Genomic DNA, 21,323 nt, shown 5'->3' on the forward strand with positions numbered 1-21,323 from the left:
TGCAGTCTCCCTAGAGGAAAAGGAACTGCAGTGTTTGTCCCCCAGTCACTGAGCAACACCCAGGCGAACAGGGTGCCTGTGGTCTGCTGTGGTTTTTCTTGCTCTTCCCTGCGCTGGTTCACTTCCACCCTCCGAACGCTCCAAGGCGCCCTCCAGCTGTGCGCTGGGCCCCAGCTGCTGGGGTCTCGGACGCCTCTCAGCCCCTTCCTCTCCCGGGAGGCGGGACCTCGCTCTCCCGCGCTACGCTGGGCGTCCAGTAGGGGTCGCTGCTCGGCGGCGCGCTCCCACCGCGGTGAATAACGGGGCCGGGCGGGAGGAGAAAGGAAACCTGCTGGGGGAGGCGGCGCGGCCCGCTGGCGGGCGGGCGAGCGAGGGAGGAGAGAGTTCACTTTTGCCCCGGTGTAAGCGAGACGCGGCCGCCGCGGGCGCGGGCGAAGGAACACCGAGGGAGAGGGTCGGCCAGCTCGGAGAAGCCGGGAGAGGGCAGCCGGAGGCGGGATCGGAGCGCGCCCCTGGGGCGCGGAGCCGGCGAGCCTGGCCAGCGAGGAGAGCCACGGGGGGCGCGCCCCGGGAGGCCCCCCGGAGCAGCGCAGGATGCCGCACGAAGAGTTGCCGTCGCTGCAACGGCCCCGTTATGGATGTGAGTGCGCGGGCTCCCTCTGATCTTGAGGAACCCCTCTCGCTGGGACCGCATTGGGGAGGCCGAGGGGGGCCGGGTGCGCGCCGCGGAGGGCAGCGGCTGGCAAAGTTGGGAAGTGGGGTTGCAAAGCAGCCGAGCGCCTATTTCCGCTCCTGTCCTCCAAATTCCTAACCCCAGCTTCCAGTCACGTCCCTCCACCCCGCAAGCCTCAGCGGCGCGGGCGCAGATCAGGTTGTGGTTTAGGGGTGTCAGGTGAGGAGCCCGCCTAATTCCAGGCGCTGCCGGCTGGGGCCAGCGGGGGGCGTAGGGGGTGTGATGCTTCCCACCCTTAAGGGGCGGAAAGTTTGTTTGCTGTGGCTACAGGTGGGCACCGTAAGTACTGTGCCTGCGCGCTCTGAGAGAGGTGAAGTCAGTTTCTTGGAAGGGCAGGCTTCTCTTTCTAGCCTCTTTTGGGCCTCACCTGAGCAGCTGGAGCCACTTTGGGCCCCACAGGTGTGAGGCCCTTCCAGCCAAAGCCCACAGGGACACGTCCCGCCCCCACCCACTTTCCTGGCGGCTCTCCCCGCCCCCAATCCCTCGCGCGGGAGGATTTCTGTGAGGACAGACTGGGAGCCTGTCTTGAAGGTGGTGGTGTGGGTTTCCCGGGCTTGCCCGCGGAAAGGGGTGGCTTTGACTAACAGAGGGAGCCAGATTATCACCAACCACGTGGCCCCGTGTGCAGAGTTCAGAGTCCTAAATCTGTGGTAGGAAGTATTTCCTTTAAAACAAACAGTAAGCTGGCTTTTTCTCCAGGGTTGGCCCTGTTGGCAAACTGATGGCCGAGAACCATGGGTTAATCTTTTGCTCAGACTGGCCTTGGTAACAGAAATACCAGGTTTAAGTTAAGGTGGTGATGCCTGCATCAGAGTTAGTGTGTTCGTGTGGTTTGGGGTGTTTGGTAGGAATAAAGATGAAATTTTTGGAAGAGGGTCGCCAACTTCCCTAACACACACACACACACTCACACTCACACACTCACACTAACACAGTCACATCCCAGTCTTTGAGTGGTCTGTCAGAGGTGGGAGTCTCTCTCTCTCTCTCTCTCTCTCTCTCTCTCTCTCTCTCTCTCCTTTCTTCTTGTGACAAGAAGAAGGAGCCAGCTGTAGCTTCTGTAAAGTGAGAAAATGCATCCAGCACGACCCAGCATTTTGCAGCCTGGGCCAGTTTGCAGTTGGTAAACCACACAGAGAGCTCCCTGACGGGAGGAGGAGCCCTGTGCTCATCTGGTGGTTGCAGTGTCAACCTCAGGCCTTTGGAAGTCCGTTCACGTGACCAGCTCTTGGTACATAAGGTGGTTTCACTGTGTCGAGCTGTAAGATGACTATGAAGTCTGTAAACTAGGTGACTCCACATTACAACATGGTTTGACATCACGTGGCCTTAGCTAGCCCTCATTAGCGATGTCCTGGTGCAGAAGTGATGAATGTAGTCCAGGATCACGCCCCTTTCCGTTCATCTGAGGTGCCTGGTTTTTATTGAATCAGCCTATCATTTCAGCTTGTTTTAGAAGCCTAATCAAGGAGGCATAGACCTGGCAAACCTGAAGCCTGCTCTGTGGAGCGTCTTTCCTGGGAAATCTTCCTCTTTTTGTGCTAATCTGGCGTTGCAGGGTGGGGTGCCCATTCTTGGAGTGATTTACCTTCCCTGGGCTTGTCAAGTTCTGTTCTCCCATGACTCACCATGGTCAAATGGGGAATATGTGCTTCTGTGTTAACCACACTGAAATACGAAGGCTTTAATACAGTAGCCAGTTATGCCATGTAAACAATACATTTGATACCATGTTCCTGTCTAGAATATATATATATATATATATAATGCTTTTTAAAAGTGATATCTAGAACTGGTAAGATGGCTCAACCAGTAAAGGTGCTTTCTGCCTGATGACCTGAGTTCAATTTCCCGAGATCCACATGGTGGAAGGAGGGAACTACTCTAAGTTGTTATCTGACCTACATAGGTGCACATCTCTCTCTCACACACACACACACACACACAGACACACACACACACACATGCACGCACACAGCATATCTGCCAGAGTATACCTTGGTATTAATAGACACTTACTGAACTCTTTGACTATTTATCCAGAAGGTCCTGGTTTGGTATATGAGTTGTTGGTTTTCTGGGCCCTTTGTCAAGGCTGAATATGGTATCAGGAAAGACAACAGGGTTGTCCTCACCTTGTGTTATAGGGTATGCCTTTTCTTGCTTCCTGGTTTGGTAAGCAGGTGAGTTCAGGAGGCCTCCAGCTCTACAACACAGGTTGGAGCCCCAAGACTTAAAGTAAACACCAATAGTTTGTTCTGATGTCAGTTTGGTGCTAACAATTCTGAGTCATTGAGACTCTTGTAAAACTGAAACACAACCATTTGGTTGTTTGAATTAAGTTGTTTTACTTGCTTCAAGTGTGGGCTTTTCTGCTCTCTACCCCCTTGAACTGTTTCTACAGTCAGTAATTCTTACATTGAGCAATTAAATTAACTTGGCTCAAGTCTCCCTCTTCCCTCCCAGGTTACGTGTCTGTAAAATACCACATCCTAAGTTGTACTTGAGGGATTTGTCAGTAGACTCTTCATGGTACTTGCGAACCTTCTCAGATTTCTGACAGATTGCTGAGGGCGTCCTGATTTGGACACAGGTGTGCACTGAATTAAAATGATATAGACTCATTTCCATTTAATTCCTGTTATTCCTGGTCGTGTTCTCCTGTAGCCTGCAAAGTCATGTGATGTGCTACGAACAAGGCAATGCTGTCATCACAGTAGTGCAATGTTGAGGAGCCACCAGAAAGAAGAGGCAACAGCCATAGGCATGCAAACACAGACACAGATGTAGATAGAGGTTTAAACAACATGGATGCTTAGGCACAATATACAGTAACTTTTCTGCCTTTGAAATGAATTATGATGTATCTGCTGAGTTACTTCCGAAAACCCACTGCCACCACGATCTGTCAAAAGTTTTACTCCAGTTAATTACTTGAGAGTTAAAAAGGCCTGTGAAAGCAAAAAATTCCTCCTCACTAGCAATCCAGTCAACACTGAAGTGTCATTCTGGGCCACTGCTGATTATATTTATGGCAAGAAGGATGGACTTCTACTCTGAAAAGCACAGGTCCTTCTCATGAGTTGCATTGTATAAATAACAGTGACCAATGTGTCCTTGTTTGCTCCCTTTAGAAAGTGAAGCATCCACCAGGTGTGATGGTACAAGCTTGTAATTTCAATACCCAAGGCCAAGGCAGGATGATTATGATTTTGAGGTCAGCTTGGATTATATGAAGAGCAAAAGGCTCGTCTGAGCTACATAGCAAAATCTTTTAAAGAGAGAGAGAAGAGAGAAGGGAAATCGTCGGCATAAAGGTCGGAGCGATAGTTAAGTCAGTGAAGTGCTTGCCTGGAACGCATGAAGGTCTGATATCTCTCCCTAGAACCCTGGTCAGATAAAAAAGAAAACATCCAGATATGGTGGCGGCGGCACATGCTTATAGTCACAGTGCTGGGGAGGCCAATGATCTTTGAGGCTCACTGGTGAGCAAGATGTCCTAATCAGAGAGCCCCAGGTCCCCGTGAGACACCCTGTCTCAAAAACAAAAGGGTAGATAACTTCTAAAGAGCAAGACCCGAAACTGACATGTGCAGGCAACCCATGTACATATCCACACAAGGGCATCATCAGTCAATCAGTCTCTCCCTCCCCCCTCTCTTTTCATGTGTTGAAAAGCTAGCTGTAGCTGATAATGTTGATTTTTGAGCGATGCTCTCGTCTGAAGGCTGGGCGGTGTGACTTCTAATCGCCTGGGAACTGGACTATTGAGGTGGTTAATGCAGCCGGTGCTTTCCATTGACCCGTCTGACACGGAGAAATGTCGTTTCTGAAGCAGCCGACACGACACTGCGGTGTGAAAGGGCAGTGGCGGTGGCTCTGTTGCGTGTAGCTCGGCTCTGACTCCCTCTGCGCTTTCTGCGAGGTGGGAGAAGGTAGGTGCACGGACGCGACCCTGTGATGCTGGCCCCACAGACAGAAAGCCAAGCTACTCCTTTATGTTCTTGTGTTTTGGTTGAGCTCCTGAAGGTCAGCAGCTAAAGTGTTATTTTAGTATGCTTTTAACTTTAATTACACGTGCTGGATGACTTGTTTGGGAGAGTTTAAGCTTGTAATACCAAGTTTGCGATCCAAGTTCATGTTATTTGGGGTGATAGCTAGCCTTCTTTTCTCTAGGGAACTGTTAGCTTGCAGCTGCCCCTTTGTCACCTACCCTTTTCTGTGCATGGCGCTGGGAACCAAACCCCAGGCCTTGTCTATGCTCTTCCACTGATTCCCTACGCCAGTCCTCTATCACCTTGACAACAGCTCCCTTTGGTTCAAGGCTCCTGTGCAAAGAGCACTGATGCTTGCTCCGTCTTCAGGGCAACCAGCAGAGAAGCAGAGGTCACTCAGTTCCAGAGCAGGCAGTTACCACGGGCTATGGAATTAAGACTTGTGATCTAAGCCTCGGTGCTTTTTAAAAATGTGTTATTGTGCCTATCTGCTTATTATTACTTTACGGGGATTGGGAGACAGTAGTATGGCAAAATTCTCACAGAAGCTGAAATCCAGGATACTGTGTCAGGCCACACAGCTAGTTGGTGACAGGGGCAGCTTGAAGCAACATGGCTAGACTGGAGTCTTTCCTCATCCACCGGTTTGCCAAGATGTCATACCTGAGTTGTGTGTGTGTGTGTGTGTGTGTGTGTAGGGGGTTACTTCCTCCTGTCTCTTTCAGCTATTGGTCAAGGAAGGAAGATCATCCAAGTCCAGAAACCTATAGACAGTCGGATGGGGTGCTCTTAAAATTAGATGTGCTGCATTCTTTAAGGTCAATTTCAGTGCTTGCTTTTTCCACGAGAAAGCATAGGCAATTCATGGACTTATATTCATAGAGTACATTCAGGCTTGTCACAGGATTCTGTGTATAGATAAAGGCATTCCATCAGGCTCTGGGGCCCTGCTATGAAAAGAAGGCTTTTCCATAAGAATATAGTGGCACGCACCAATGGCTCTAAATAGGATAATTTGTAAAAATGCATTTTATTGCGTATACCATCCATCCCTTGAAGCCTGGGCTGGATGAGAAAAGCATGCAGTGGGGTGGCTGACTGACCAGCGAGCATCCATTCTTGCTTTATTGCCCTGTTTTATCTTTTCTTCTTCAGAGGCAGCCTAATGGAAAGGAGATGACAAGAGCCTGAAAACTTAATAGATTTGGGTCTGAATTCTGACTTCCATCCCTGCCTGAGTGGCCTTGGTGTCTCCTCCAGCACCTTGAGCTATAGACCTGATTCATGTGTGGTTGTTGGATCACAGGGCTAAACAAATTATAGTTATTTCCATTACTTGAGCATGTATCTCTTATGTACAAAATATTGTGGGGGAGGGGGGTCATAGCTACTTATAACTTCAAAGAAAATCTGAGGATTGGAGATATAGATCAGTAGGTAGAATTAATGGCAAGCATGTGTGATGCCTCGGGTTCGATTCCCGGCACTGCAGAAAGCAGGCAAGTGCTATCCCTGTAATCTCAGCCCTTGGAAATTCAAGGCCATCCTCAGCTACTTAGGAGTTTGAGGCCAGCCTGAGCTACATAAGACCCTGTCAGAAGGAAGGAAGGAAAGAAGGGAGGTGGGGAGAAAGGAAGAAAGAAAGGAAGGCTGAGAGATAAGGAATAACACTTTTAGTGTATTCTCAAGTTCTGCAGAAGTGATAATGTGAGAACCGTAGGCTGGAGTAACAAAAAGACTTTGTTGAGGATTCTGAATTTCAGACCTTCAGATAGGTCAGGGGCAAAACTGAAAGGTATTCTGGTGTGTTTGTTGGGACTATTTCGCCAGGATATATGCTTATTGTGGATGGATGCTGAGGAGTAAAGAAGTTAACTGGGAGGGGACACATCATGGCGTTCTTTATTTATAGAAAGTAAACGTATCTTTTCAAAAAGTATATCTTGTGGTATCTTTTTAAAGGTATAATTTATTTATCTTTATTTTATGTGCATTGCTGTTTTCCCTGTATATATGCCTGTGTGAGAGTGTCAGATCTTGGCATTACAAACAGTTGTGAGCTACCATGTGGGCACTGGGAATTCAACCCGGGTTCTCTGGAAGAGCAGCCAGTGCTCTCAATGGCTAAGCATCTCTTCAGCTCCGCAGGTTTGTTGTGTTTTATGGGTGCCTGAGTAATAGGTATCTTCCTGGGCTTTGAGATGCTTTTTTGTTTTTGTTTAAACAAAATGTTCTTGAGCAAGTAGCTCAGTGAAATAGTAGAGAGTAAGTGTGGATGGGTGTGCAAGAGGTGCACTCTGTTCTGACTGCTCCAGGGTCCTCTGGTTTGGGAGAACCTTTAGGATGGGCAGCGTTGCTAGTTGGCTTTGCTGAAGTTAGTGAGTTCTCAGGGAACAAGTGCGGAAAACATGCATAGTTAGAGTGGACGTGGGTCTTGATAGCTAGGTTATCAGGGGATAGAGTTTCTTCCTCTTTTTATTTCCTCATTCTCAGGGTTACCTGTGGCAATTTCCACCTCTCACATTTCACTGGTAACCCTTGTCTTCTGATGACCAACGTCCTGGTTTGGGTGAAGAATGATTGAGACCGTGTGCAGCTTATTTATTGGCGGTTGGCTAAGGAGCTTGTCAATAGTTTTTTTCTCTTTGGCAAGAGACCCACAGATTTTACCGAATTTAGCTGGATTCTCCTCTGGCTTTATAACCATGTATTGCTTCTTGGTCATTTGGTGAGGATAAAGTGTCTTTTTTGCAATCATGCATTGCACGTAACCTGTCTCTCACGGGAGCGTCTCCTCAGGGCAGTAGTTTTCAATGGACTGGAGTAGCAATAGTAGAGCATTATTTGGAAACTTGTGAAAAGGCAAATGCCTGGCCTTACCCAGCCTGGAGAAGTTCTGGACTCCCCCCCCCCCCCCCCCCCGCCTCCTCCCCCTCTCGGAGTTTCACTAATCCCTCCAGGTAATGCTGATGCCCTGGAACATTAGAAGCCTGAAAAGCTGTTTCCAATATTCTGTGACTCTCTTCACTGTGCGTGCAGGCTTTTTGCAAAGTAAGTGAGTAAGCTTTTAACTGCTTTCATTTTTCTATTTCTACTAAAGGAAGACATTTTTGTTTATTTTTCAAAAAAAAAAAACAGAGCTGGTGGGGGAGTTGGAGAGATCGCTCAGTGGGTAAGAGCACTGGCTGCTCTTCTACAGGACCTGGGTTCAATTCCCAGCACCCCCGTGGTAGCTCAGGGTTGTCTGTAACTCCTGTTCCAGAGGATCCAGCACCCTCACACAGACATACATGCAGACAAATGTACATAAAATATAAATAAATAAATTATTAATTAAAGATGTAGTTGGGTGCAGTGACTTACACAAGCATTCTTTGCACTGAAGCAGGACTGCCATGGTTTTGAGGGTAGTCTGGCTGTCTGGCTGAGTATGGCTACCTCAAAAAATAAAAGCAAACAATAACAACAACAAAAACCCAATAATAAAAATGTAGATGTGTTTGGCATATGCATTTGCGGATTCAACTACTCAGGAAGCTAATGTAGACGGATCAATTGAGCCCAGCAGTTCAGAACTAGTTGGGCAAGGTAAAGGGACTTTGCCCTAAATTGAACCCACTTTAGGTTCAAGGAGGGCTAGAAGGACTAGGTTGTAGTTTAGTGGGAGGGACTGACTTGGCATATTTATGAGGGACCATGGTTCAACTAAAGTAGCTTAGTTCCTCTTGATTTTGCTTGGTTCTCATATTTCATTGACAATATGAATTCAATCTCAAGTAATGTTAGTAATATATTTCCTGCTGTTGGCTCTAGCTACGCTGATTTGCATGTGCTAATATATTTTAATTACTTAGGAATCTAGCCAGTACCCTGCCCTTTGGCCCCTGGAATGAATGATGTTGTTATAAGTTTAGCTCAGTATGTCTTTATTCTACTTTTTACCTAAATGAGGCACCCATTTCTATTGCTAATCAATGAGTTTGGAGTAAAGAGCAGTTCATCTTGAGTTTAGGTTTGCTTTCTCCTGTGGATGCCAAGCAAGTTGTTTCGATTTTTGCAGCATGTGGTTGGGAAAGTGTATCTTTAAAGGGGCGAATGATGTTATATGGACCTGTGTGTACCCAGAATGGACCTCCACTGGTCCCTGCCTCTAATGATGGGTAGCATTGGTACAGTTCCCTTCATCCATCATTGCTTCATTTGTCTTTCTACTCCCAGCTCTCCTTCCCCCTTCTACGCAAAGTATATCTGCATTCCCATTTCCTTCTCCTTTGAGACTATGAAAATTCTTTAGTCTTTTCTGAGGACATCGAGTTCTGTCTATTAATTTGGTTGGGGATCAAATTAATCCTGTTGATGTTCGCTTAAACTCAAGGCTGGAGAGGGTTTGGGTTTCTGTGATGGGTGGTCATGTCCTCACAGTGGTCTCGCAGCTGCCCTAGTATACCTGAATCACCATTCAGAAGTTAGCGAGCCGTTCCCATCTCTTTAGGCTTCCAGGGCTAAGTGGTCATTGCCGCCGCCGCTGCTCTGAAGGGCTTAGTGTCAGATAAGAGAAGGGACTACTGGGAATGTCTCGATACGTTATGACTGGCTTCCACTGTAGCTTATTGCTCAGGTCAGCCACCTCTCCTGCAGGAGGCTGGCAGGGAGGTGAGGAGGAGGAGGAGGAGGAAGTACACTGACTCATTAGGCAGTCTTCAGACGTCACTGCTTCCAGGACGTTTGCCAAGTTTGAAGTTCACAGGCCCAGTGAAACTGAACTGTGTGGTAGCTAGGGTGCTGGAGAACCTTGTGGGCTGAGGCTGGCGCTCAGTGGCCGAGCTCTTGCTTGAGGTCTTGGGCTTGGACTCCAGCACTGCCCACTAAGAAATAAAAATCCTTGGCTATTTGCTTTCAGATGACTTATTCGCTGTCTTACCTTCTCCTTTCTACCTTTCCCTTCTATTTATTATTATTGTAATTATTTATTCCAGTGAGTGTGTATACTGGCTACTTTTTATATCCTTGTTACTGTGATACCTGACAATTAACGTACAGGAGGAAACATTGATTTTGGTTCCTAGTTTCAAGAGACTTCCAGCCCGTCATGGTACAGAGGGCATGGTGGAGCAACGGGGTTCATGGCAGCCAGAGCAGCGTCAGGGACTGTTCACATCACAGCAGATCGTGAAACAAAGAGAGGCAGGCCACTAGCAACCGACTATAACTTTCAACCTAATGACCCACTTTTTTTTTTTTGTTTGTTTTTTGTTTTTCGAGACAGGGTTTCTCTGCTGCTTTTTTAGAGCCTGTCCTGGAACTAGCTCTTGTAGACCAGGCTGGCCTCGAACTCACAGAGATCCGCCTGCCCCTCTGCCTCCCGAGTGCTGGGATTAAAGGCGTGCGCCACCACCGCCCGGCTTGACCCACTTTTTTTTTCAGACAAACTTCATCTTTTAAAGGTTCCACAGTCTCCCAAATAGCACCGCTGTCTAGGGAACATTGGTTTGAGATACACGCTGGTATCTCAATGGGGAAACATTTCAAATGTAAACCACACGTTTCATGGTAATCATTTACAATCCCCCTCCTTCCCCCAAAAGGAGCCACTGCCATCAGCCAGACTTGGCAGATTCCATAATGGGAACCTGAGTAGATCACTTTCTCTTTCTTTGCTTCAACTGTGGGCTCCCTGAGCAGGCAGGCTTTGCCGGGTTGCACTGGAGGACTTGGCAGGATGTCGGGGTCGCACAGCCGCACGGAATGTGGCTACCCCCACCACTACCTGCCACCCCCCACACTGCGCTTCCCATGCGAGTTCTAATAAGGCGGCTTCTGGAGCCTTGCTGCCCGTTAAACTCTTAGTAAGCTTGTCTGAGAAACGATCCTTCCAGACCTAATACAAACTTGTGCTCGCTTTGTTCTGCATTTACTAATGACTTTTATTCTGCAAATGGAAAACATGCTTTTTTTTTTTAAAGCATATATAAAGATACTTCTCCTCTCCATGCAAACCAGGTCCATCCTTGGCATTGATTCTGGGGACAGTCTCGAAGCTTTTCTCCTATTGTCTCCTGCAAAGTGTTTGCTATTGTTAGTCTGAACTGGCGAGTTGTTTGTGCGTGTATATTTCTCCCCGGTGTGAGCTGCGACTCTAACTTTGCATATTTAATGAGGTGAACTCTGAGAAAGAAATGAAATTTCTAATGTGCTTTTACGTGGTAGTTTTGGAAACTCCGCACATGTACCTTTGGTCTCTTAAGTAAGACAGGCAAACAAGCCACCAAATAAGCAACACTCTGTTTAGCCTGTGTTTGTGTGATCGTTCTTGAAAGTTCTGTAGAATTGTTTTAGAGATTGTCTTTAGGACAGGACTGGGAGCAAGGATTGGTACAATATTTGAAAGATTCTTTCAATATGTATTGCTTTTCAAAAAATAAAGCAAATGTGTATTTAAAAAAACATTCTACCACATTGATTACTCTTAAAATAATGTGGTAGAACATAATAAAATTAGTGCCTGTCAGGAGTGTGCTCTTTGGTCAATACTGTCTTCCCAGCACTTGGTACGTAGGTTGTATTTTCTACTCTGTTTTAGTACCTGTTTCTACTCTGAATTTTAGTCAAAAGGCAGAGAAACGGTCATGTCAACCATTTGTTTGTATGGAGATAATGGATAGTTTTTCCTCTTCTCCAAATTTCCTCTGATATGCATTTCTATAGCTGGAAAAGCTAAAAGTACTTATTTTTTGCTTCTCAAGACACAGAGTTCGTTGTAGCCGTGGTCTCAACTTTGAGAAAATCAGAGCCTGTAGAGCAAGCCTATTATGATTGGAAGAATTTGTGACAGTTCAGTGTCCAGTTGTGCTTGTGTATGTGTATGAGAATGTGTGTGTGTGTGTGTGTGTGTGTGTGTGAGAGAGAGAGAGAGAGAGAGAGAGAGAGAGGGGGGTGCTGAGAGGTCCCAGGACTCTGTTGAAATGCTGTAGTTCAATTGGAGATAATGAAAGCTTGTATCAAAGCATAAGGATCAGCAAAGAAAATGTAGCAATGATGAAAGAAGAACCCGTATCAGCAGTAGCTATTCAGCATTTAAACATTTCTAAGGAAGTGTATAGGGGGTTCATCTTCATATGAATCAAGTAGCATCTCCAATGAGTAAAGATTGCTGGCATAATGCAGAGGACTGCTCCCTTCTGTTAAAAGGAGAACTCTTGACAACGTAGAAAGAGCTGGATCACTTGTGATCATTCAGCACGAGATAAGAGGTGTCGCTGTGACATGGACTTCACTCGGAGCTTGCAGATTTGGTATCTTTATGGGTTACATGTGACCAAGACCTGACAACAAACGACAGGAAGCCCTTTAGTGTCTCCTAACTAGACAGCACCTTTTTCCCTCGAAAGGAGAGGCAAACATTTGTGAACAGTGTACAGGTAAAACAAGTTAGGTTATTCCTGCTTGGCCTGTGGAAGCCACTGATGCGTGCACTGCACTGTTGCAAACCTGAGATGTCATTGGAAGTGCTACCAACCTGAAATAATGAGAACCGTGAGGTCAGGGTGGTGGGAGGGAGTGATGCTTCCTGTGTGAGATTGGGCGTGACTTCTGAGCCGCCTTCTACATCTGGAAGGTGGGTTCCTGTTTACTTCACCTCTGAAGAGCCATGAGGCAACAGAGAAGGCTCTGAAAGCGGTTTCAGTATCTGTATGCATAGTGGGGTGAGGAGGCAAGCTAGCACTTCCTCTACAACTCTTTGGTGTTGAGTGTTGAAAGGATACAGCCTCTCATGGGCCTGAGGTGGTGCCTCTCTAGTGTAGAGACACACAGTGGCGGACGCTGGTGTGGGATGAGCCCTTCCCTTTTCCTCTAGCTGAAAGGTGGAAGTTTGGTTTTCTAGGTTTAAACCTTTTACCCAGAGTCGTCTTTGTCCATCTGACCATTTCTCTAATAGGAAGTGTAAAAATTGAAACTGCTAATTAATGATAGGAATTGAAAAACTGGAAAGCCTTTCCCAGAGGCGTGTCTTCAGTCTGGAGTAGCTGGAAAGTGTTTGCTGAAGGAAAGGACATCGTAGGAGACAGGGCCATCTCTGGTTTTTACGGGAGGGGAGGGGATAAGGCTTGGGAAGGAAATTTTGTCTCTTCTGTTGGTAGAGAACATTTTCTTTTTTTAGCAAGGTGAGATGCTGTGACTTCTTGGGAAAGAAGTGGAGGTGTAGGTGTGGTGGACTCTTGGGCAGCTGGAGGCCGAGATCTCCCAGGGCTGAGTGTAGGTATCACCAGCTGGCTAAGGTCAGGTGCTGAGTTCATTTCCATTACTGTTGTCCATGCTGTCACGATACCACATTTTGGCTTAGAGATCTAATTCATTAATTCATTAGGGTCGACCTGTATCCTGGTTGGTTTTGTTTTGGTTTGGTTATTTTTCTTTTTTCTTTTTTTTTTTCTTTTTTGTCATCTTGACCCAAGCTATAGTCATTTGGGAAGAGGGACCTTCAATTGGGAAAATGGCCCCCATAACATTTGCCTGCAGGCAAGTCTGTAGGATCTTCTGTTGATTGGTGATTGATGGGGGTGGTGCCACCCTTGGAGAGGTGTCAAGGACAGTATGAGAGAGCAAGATGTGAGGAGCAAGCCAGGAAACAGCACTCCTCTGTGGCCTGTGCATCAGCTCCTGCCTCCACGTTCCTACCTCAGTCCCTGCCCTGGCTTCCCTCACTGATGGACTGTTACCTGAAGTGTGAGATGAAACAAACCCTCCCCCCCCCCAGTTGCTTTTGGTCATAGTGTTCACAGCAGTAGAGACCCTAACAAGACAACATGGCTGCCCATTAAAGTCTAAGGAACTTAACAAAGCAAAGGCTGGTTCCCAAGAGGCTGTCCCCTGGATCTGCTCATTGTTTCAGGGGATGTTCTTGTAGGGTATCTTAATTTTTATTCAATTATTATATGATACTTTATAATTTTCCTTTAAAATAATTTATTAGCATATATTACTTATATAAAGGAATTTCATTATGACTTTTTTCTTTTTCTCTTTTTTTTCTTAAGGCAGGGTTTCTCTATAACTTTGGAGCCTGTACTGGAACTAACTCTTGTAGACCAGGCTGGTCTCGAACTCACAGAGATTTGCCTGCCTCTGCCTCCCGAGTGCTGGTATTAAAGGCGTGCGCCACCACCGCCTCCCGGCATCATTATGACATTTCAAAATGTATATAATGTTCTTTGATAACATCCACCCCCTCTGTTACCGCTTCTTATCTTCTCTCTTTTTCATACCCCTAGTCAGAATGGCTGTCACCAGGAAGAAAGCAATACATGCTGCTGAGAACTCAAGGAAACATAAGCCTTCACTGCTGGTGTAAATGCAAATTAGTGCTGACACTATGTAAATTGATACATAAGCCCCTCCTCCCCCATTCAGTGTAGATTCCCCATTTGATTCCGTTATGCCACTCCTGGTTGTGTGTATATTCAAACGAATCAAGGTTAAATTCCTGCAGGGATACTACCTAACTGTATTTACAACACACTGCTCACCATAGCCAAGCCAAGTTACAAAATCAGACTAGCTGCCTATGGATGAAGGGCTAAAGAAAATCTCCAGCCCCCCTCCCCCCCACGACTTTCATTAAACAATAAAGAATCACATTGGGTTGGTTTTTGTTTTTGTTTTCTACCCGTTTAAAAATGTTTGAACTTTCAGAGTCTCAGAGACCACAGTGAGCGTTCATTTCTTTCTCTTAGCCTTTCCATGTATGAATACAGCACCACCCACCCATCTGCAGGCTTTGGGACAGCTCATCTCTAACCACCTCAGCATGTATCTCAGCTGCCGAGAATGAGGACACTCTCTTCCACAGACCCACCCTCAGGACCATGCTTTGTTTTTCTCTCTTGGACAGTGTCAATTCTACATGGAGATTCCCCCCAGCTGGACTTTAGGGTCATCTTTCAGGGTCCAGTCAAGTTTCTCAGTTGTCTTTGACTGCTATGTTCCTTTCCCTGGATGGGTTAGCTCCTGCCTCTCCATCAGTTCAGTGGCGCTGGGTCTCTGAGGGGCCCAGGCCAATTTCCTGATAGTGGTTGCCTCCTGAATGTCTGTTTTTTTTTTGTACATCTGTCAGGGCACGGTGTCCTATGTACCATTCCCAGTGATGGGTAGATACTTTTCAAAAACCTCCCTGGAGATTGCAAGGTATAGCCAAGGCTTGAAACTTTGCAGAAGTTAAAACCTGGCATATAATGTAAAATTACCATGGCCTTGCAACATCAGAAGGACATTCAAAAGGAGGGGAAGGGGAACAAAAAAGGGTAATGGTGTTGGGAGAAACAAAATATTGTATTTTTCCCATGTGCAACATCTAGATTTAAATATACATACAAGGCCAGGCATATTAGTACACACACACACACACACACACACCCTTAATCCCAGCACTTGGGAGGCAAAGGCAGGCATGTTTCTAAGTTTGAGGTTAGCCTGGTCTACATAGTAAGTTCCAGGCCAGCCAAGAGATACTCAATGAGACCCTATCTCAAAGAGAACAAAGATAAATAAATGTATATCATACATGTGTGTAATATTAAAGCAAGGAAGGGAATTATTTGGGCATAGGAATGGTACCAGTGGTGGGAATGTGGGCAACAAATAAGAGCAATATGCAATGATATATGTATATATGAAAACATAATTATTTTATGCTAAAATTAATCTTAAAGAATTATATGAACTGTCCTTGTCCATCTGCAGAACTTTTCATCTTCTCGAACTGAAACTCTGGATGTTTGAAGTGGCAATTCCTCTTCTTTCCCCCACCCACAACCTTGTTCCTACCCTTACCCCTCTGTAATGGCTGCTGTAGACACCTCATGGAGGTGACATCGTAGAGCTAGTGTTAGGCCTTCTGGACCAGGCATGTCTCACTTAGCATGTCTTCAGAGTTCATCCCAGTCACAGAGTGTGTCAATGCTTCCTTCCTTATGAATAAAACCAAATAATACTCCAACTTGTGGAGACCGTGTACACGCACCATGATGCCTGTTGGTTTGTTGATGGCTGCTTGGCTACTGGGACCAAAAGCTGCCGTGAACAGAACGTGCACTTCTTTTGGGTATGTACCAGCCAGTGGGATTGTTGGCCTACACCAGCAATTCTGTGTTTCGTTATTTGAGAAGCCACTGTGTGCTCCTCACTTTAAAGAGAGTAAATTGAAGAAGACGTAGAAGAATGAGGCATCTTTGCTGTTGGATGTGCCCTTGTTAGCTCTGCAGACCTTCAGCCTGCTGCTCAGATGACCTCCTGGGAGGCTGTGTGCATCTCTCTTGTCTTCACGGAGAACTGAGTGATACGGGCTTAAATTTAGCTGCAGCAAATTTGTTTCTTGGTTATCTGAGGAGACGCACAGGACAGGGGTAGAGTGTAGCTTTCATTTGTCCTTCATGACTCTTCAAAGAGTGTTTCTTTAGTTTCGGGTGGGGAAACTGGAATAGTGCATGGAAAAGGAGTTGCCTGTGCTCTCTGGAAGCAACGGAAAGTGAAGTAAAGGCCTGCCTTCCCAGAGCATGTGGGATTTAAAAATACAACATTGTTCTGGTGTATTAACCCAACTCCTTCAAATGCTCGTGATGTGACCTAAGCAAGATGCTAAGTCCGCCTGTAAAATCAGGATAATAATTATAATTGTGTTTGGACTAATTAATCTATGCAAAGTGTTTGCTGCTTAGAAGGTGCTCATTCAGCATAGGTTATTAAGAATAAGATAATTGCTTAAGCGATGCCTAGATAATCTCAACTGTCCCCAGAAGTTGGTATTTTCAAATGTCTCATTACTATTTAATTGGACTCGGCCTCTCTGTCCAGCTGTCTTGCGCCTGGCAACCTGGGCCCTCTAGAAACAGTGAGTCTTAGGGAGCATGAGGGTGGCAAGGGCCGGTGAAAGCTGGCTCTCGAAGTAACTGAATTGCAGGTAAGGGAAAACAGCTTCCCAGGGTGTGTGAGAGAAGTTTCTATGTATTGCTGAGGCAGTGGAGTGTGGATAAAGCACATGTGTTTGGGTGGTTCCAGCTTCTTTCTGCTGTGGCTAAAGGAAACTAGGGACTAGCCAGACGATGGAATTTGAAGGCTACTTATTCTTCCATTCCCTGTCTGGCCGTGAGCCAAGAACTCTATTTGAACCACAGTCTGATCCCACCCTGCCAAGTTGTTGGGTTAATGGGTTTTATTTGGGGCAGGGTCTCATGTCGTCCAGGCTGGTCTTGAGTCAGCTCTGTTTATGACAATGCTAAACTCCTGATGCCTCTTCCTCTACTTCCCAAGTGCCGGGATCACAAGCAAGCACCACCACGCCCTGCTTCCCACTTTTTGCCTCTTAATGATTAGTTTAGAGATTGTGCTAAGTACACTCTGTGGAGTTCCCAGGGTTATTTAACAAGAAAAATGTTGGCTCTGCAGAAGGACCTAGTGTATTCTGAAACTCAAGACATCCTACTTCAGCAGAAAACTCAGATCCTATATCCAGGCCTTGAGTCTGTCCTGACTCCCCTGGACAGCCTGAGGAGACTATAGTTCACATGTGGTCACAGGTGATAGGATGAGACGTGACATTATAGACTCAGCTTAAGAAAGGGATTGGTTTTATTCTACTCTGCCTGTTTAATTCTGTTGGTACTGGTAGCAACAAACATATCCAAATGCTTATATGTGCCATGTACTATTTTAGGCATTGATTTGCTTATTTATTTATGAGACAGGATTTACCTTAAACTTTATATGTATCCAACAATAACCCTGAACCCTTGATCACCCCTGCCTCTACCTCCCAAAGTGCTGGGATTACAGGCTTAATACCTCCCCCCATTCCTGACTTCTAAACATTTAAAAGAAAATGAATTATCCAATGTAATCCTTACAATGATCTTCTGAGATCTGTGATATTAGCCCCATTTTACTCGTGATGAAACAGGTTCAGATAGACTAAATACTTGCATAAGCTACGGCTCATCAGTAGTGAAATGAAGGTTTGAACTCGGGTAGTGTGACTCCTGGCTTTGGGCCCACCGGGCCTGTTGAATTCAAATTTAAAGTCAGTGTCGGTCCCTTTGTACTGTGTATTCTGGGCAAACTCTTTAACCATTGTATTATCTTCCTTTATGTTCCTGCTATGATAAATTGCCACTCTTCCATCAGGATAGCCATTCACTTTTGGGGAAAGAAGGACTTCTAGATATCCTAGCACAGTATCTGGCTAATCATAAACAATGACTTGCATTTTCCGGGAGTCGGATGAGCTGATGCTCGTGTATATTAATCATCATCATCATCACCATCATCAACATCCGTCAAATGTAGACTCTTTCGCATGTTAGGCAGGTGTTCCACGGCAGGAGCTACATTCCTAGCCCTGGTGTCTGCTATTGCATTAAGGTTTGGTCTTCACCAATGTTAAGTCATTGCATCCACAAGGAACAGAGAGCAGGAAGGATGCAGAAGCAGCGCATAAATCACAGCGAGGATGTGGAAGGATCTTAGACAAAGGAAGCATGGCAGGCCCCAGCCTCATGAGAGAGAAGACGGCGAGTGCACGCCTACACGCACCCATGGAGGCAGCTATGCAGTGGTGGAGCTCACACGTCTTCAGCTCTCTCCTGGTGCCTTCAGCGCATTCCGAGGATGAGAGCTGGGGAAGTATGGGGTACCTTTTTAGAACAGTTTCTGTCGGGTTTACACCGCAGCACCGGAGGGTTTAGCCAACAGTTCAGCAGAAAATAGACTCATTTGGAAGCCCTTTGATCAGGGTGGATGGCTGAGACAGATAATATTTCCAAGAGAATTTCTATAGCAACAGGACTTTCTGAAATAAATCCATAACTTGTGTTTATGAATATCCACTTTCTGTATTTTGCTTTGGCCGATAGAAAGCACAACCAAAGCTGGAATGTAACTATAGAATTTGTGAAGGGCTTAAGCATGGTTTCCAGTGTATTTATAGACCCTCTGCTTTCATTGATCTTCTTTTATTTTCCCTCTATCTGATTTCTTCATCTCTATAGATAGGCTCATTTATGTAAACCTCAAAACACTGCAGGAAAGAAGAGAGGTATTAGTAGTCCTTAAACAGACGTATGCTTGGGCTGTCCTCTGCCCCCAAGGAACTGAGGTTCCCATGGGCCATGGTGGCGTGGCTCTCTCATTTACTACCACTCAGCCCTGACTTTCTCTCTCTGATCTGAAGTGGCAAAGTCATAATGTTACCAGAGTTGTTAGGAACAAAGCCTGGGACCTGGCCACCCCAATAAGCTGGATTCAGCCACCTGTACCCTATATGCTAATAAAAGGGACAGGTAATAGTGAAAATCAGAGATTTATTCAATGTGACTACATCAGGAAGAACAGCAAATAAAGAGGTCTAGTGGTCCTGTCCTAAAAAAAAAAAATAATTCAGGGATCTTAAAAATACACTTATTTATTTACTTACTTATTCATCCTAGTGGGGCATGCACACCAGGTCCATGTCTGGTGGTCAAGGGAAACTTGGAAGTGTCTGAGGACAACTGGGGAGTCAGTTCTCCCCACCATGTGGAGTCTAAGGATAGATCCCAGGTTGTCAGACTGCATAGCAAACGCCGTACTTTCTGAGTCATCTCACCCCTTCTTGGGGGTCTGGAGATGAGATTTAGGTTTAAGTAGAGGGTAAAAGGAATATAGTTATGCAGTCCTGGTCAGGGTGTGCTCCCACCCATCACCGACCCATCATTGTTTTGGCTCTGTCCTGTCCTCTGCTGTGGTCCCAGAACTGTATGAACTCCCTTCCTGAGAAACAAGTTCCTCCCCTGGCAGATGCCAGGGCTTCCGCCTTTCCCATCCCCCGGCATGAGATTCATGGAGAACGTGCAATTCCGTAGTGTCTCAACAGTCTGATACCCAAAGGAAGGGGCATACATCTCCTTAAGGAAGCTCTTCTGACAGTATGGCTCCTGTAGTCCCTGTCTGATGACATCATAGGACAAGCTATAATGCACTAAGCCTTTGCTGGGCAGGGAGAGTGCTCAGTGAGTGGAGAAGGGAGGAAGAGCAAGCTGTGAAGATCACGTGGTCAGGTTTAGTTGAGAGTACACAGAGTGAGCAGGAGGATGGGTGAGAGAAAGACTATCCAGAGATGGGGCCATGATGCCCCGGTGGGGGAGGAGTCTCAAAGCACCCCCAATACATTTTCTGCTCTCTCTCCTTGGCCTTCTCACCTGGTGATGGAACCTGGCCTTCTTTGCCGTTTCCTTCCCCATTTGCCTGGCCTAGAGCCTGAGCGTGATCCTCCGTGTCGGGAGGCTGCCGTCTTTATTGTGGTCCAGCAGGATGGAAAGGAGGCTTCAACACGCACCACGCTGTGGACTGAGACTATTTGGGGAGATGGCGTCTTCATTAACATTTTATTGTGTGCTTTCCTTTCTCATCCTCCTCATTTGCTACCTTCTGCTGTGCATAAACTTCTGAAGTCTCAATAGCAAGCAGCTGTGCATGTTGCCATTGGAGAATCCCAGACACAGCTCGGATAAATAGCCTCTCATGATATGGAGAAACGCTTATGTAAGGAAGTGAAAAAGCAGAGCACGCTGTGGGAGTTAGAACCAAGACTGCATGAGGGAAAAGCCTGGAAGGATATGGGTCAAATTGCTAACAGTTGCTTTAAACAGAATGACGTTTCCTGTTCTGCAGGCTTCCTTTTCCCCAGAGAGACCCGTAATCACATTAAAAGAAGAAATCACATTGGTTTTTATGTGATTCCTTCCGACTATGAGAGACGGTCTTCCCTGTCTGTACTTGTGTTACCCAGGCTCGTGGTCTTCTTGGAAATCAGCAGTGGGTTCTGGTGACTGGCCAGCGATCAGCTTGCAGACCCCGCCTCTCCACTACACTCACCTGTACCCAGGAGACCCAGGACTTCATTTGTGCCTCCTGGTTTAGCTCACACACACCAACGGGGAATGGGAGTTTTCATGCAATGCTGGGGTCAACAGTTGGAATGTGACTGAGTTCGAGTTGAAAACTCTTGGGTAATTTCATGGGTCTGGTGTAGAGCAGGTTTTCCCATAGTTTTTGTGCCAATATCCTTCTTTCTTGATGCTCTCAAGTCACAAGATTAGAGTGTGTTTGCTCAGCCTTAGGTTTTCCTTCATCAGCGTCCAGTCATTTTCCTGTAAGCAGAATTTCGGTCAGTGGGCACATCACCAGCAAGGGCCAAATTAGACGTAATTGCACACGAGTTTAACTTTAAGGGTCTGTGGCTTAACGTGCTTTGCAGAAGCATGCCAAGCCCACAGCTTTGTTCTCTCTGGGAACAGCATGCCCCGGAAGAAAGGTCGTAACTCATTGTCCCAACCGAGATACCTAGGAAAGGGGGCAATACTGGCCAAACCAGGACACAAGGTTTTCCTGACTTTTAGGACCCGTCTTACTCTGCTCAGTGAAATGAAATTAACTATCCTAGACAGCATCTTTACAGCAATCTTGGATTAGAAGTTAGAAGACGGGAAGCCAAAACAGTGGGAAAGGATGCGGGAGGGTGCATTTTAGAACAGGAATGTGTGGGGTTCCTTTGTAGCAAGGTTGAGCTA

The 21,323-nt window shown here is 46.3% G+C and overlaps 1 protein-coding gene across 1 annotated transcript in view; it reads left to right on the plus strand.

The window, feature by feature from the left end:
- The first annotated feature begins 360 nt into the window (after positions 1 to 360).
- The window catches only part of Iqgap2 (IQ motif containing GTPase activating protein 2), a 280,863-nt gene continuing 259,900 nt past the window's right edge, over positions 361 to 21,323 (plus strand). The window contains exon 1 of the mRNA XM_038321192.2: positions 361 to 640. Coding sequence (XP_038177120.1) covers positions 595 to 640 — 46 coding nt within the window. The 5' untranslated portion in view covers positions 361 to 594. The remainder of the gene's footprint in view (positions 641 to 21,323) is intronic.

Source organism: Arvicola amphibius, chromosome 3 (assembly GCF_903992535.2).
Source record: "Arvicola amphibius chromosome 3, mArvAmp1.2, whole genome shotgun sequence".
Lineage (NCBI taxonomy): Eukaryota > Metazoa > Chordata > Mammalia > Rodentia > Cricetidae > Arvicola > Arvicola amphibius.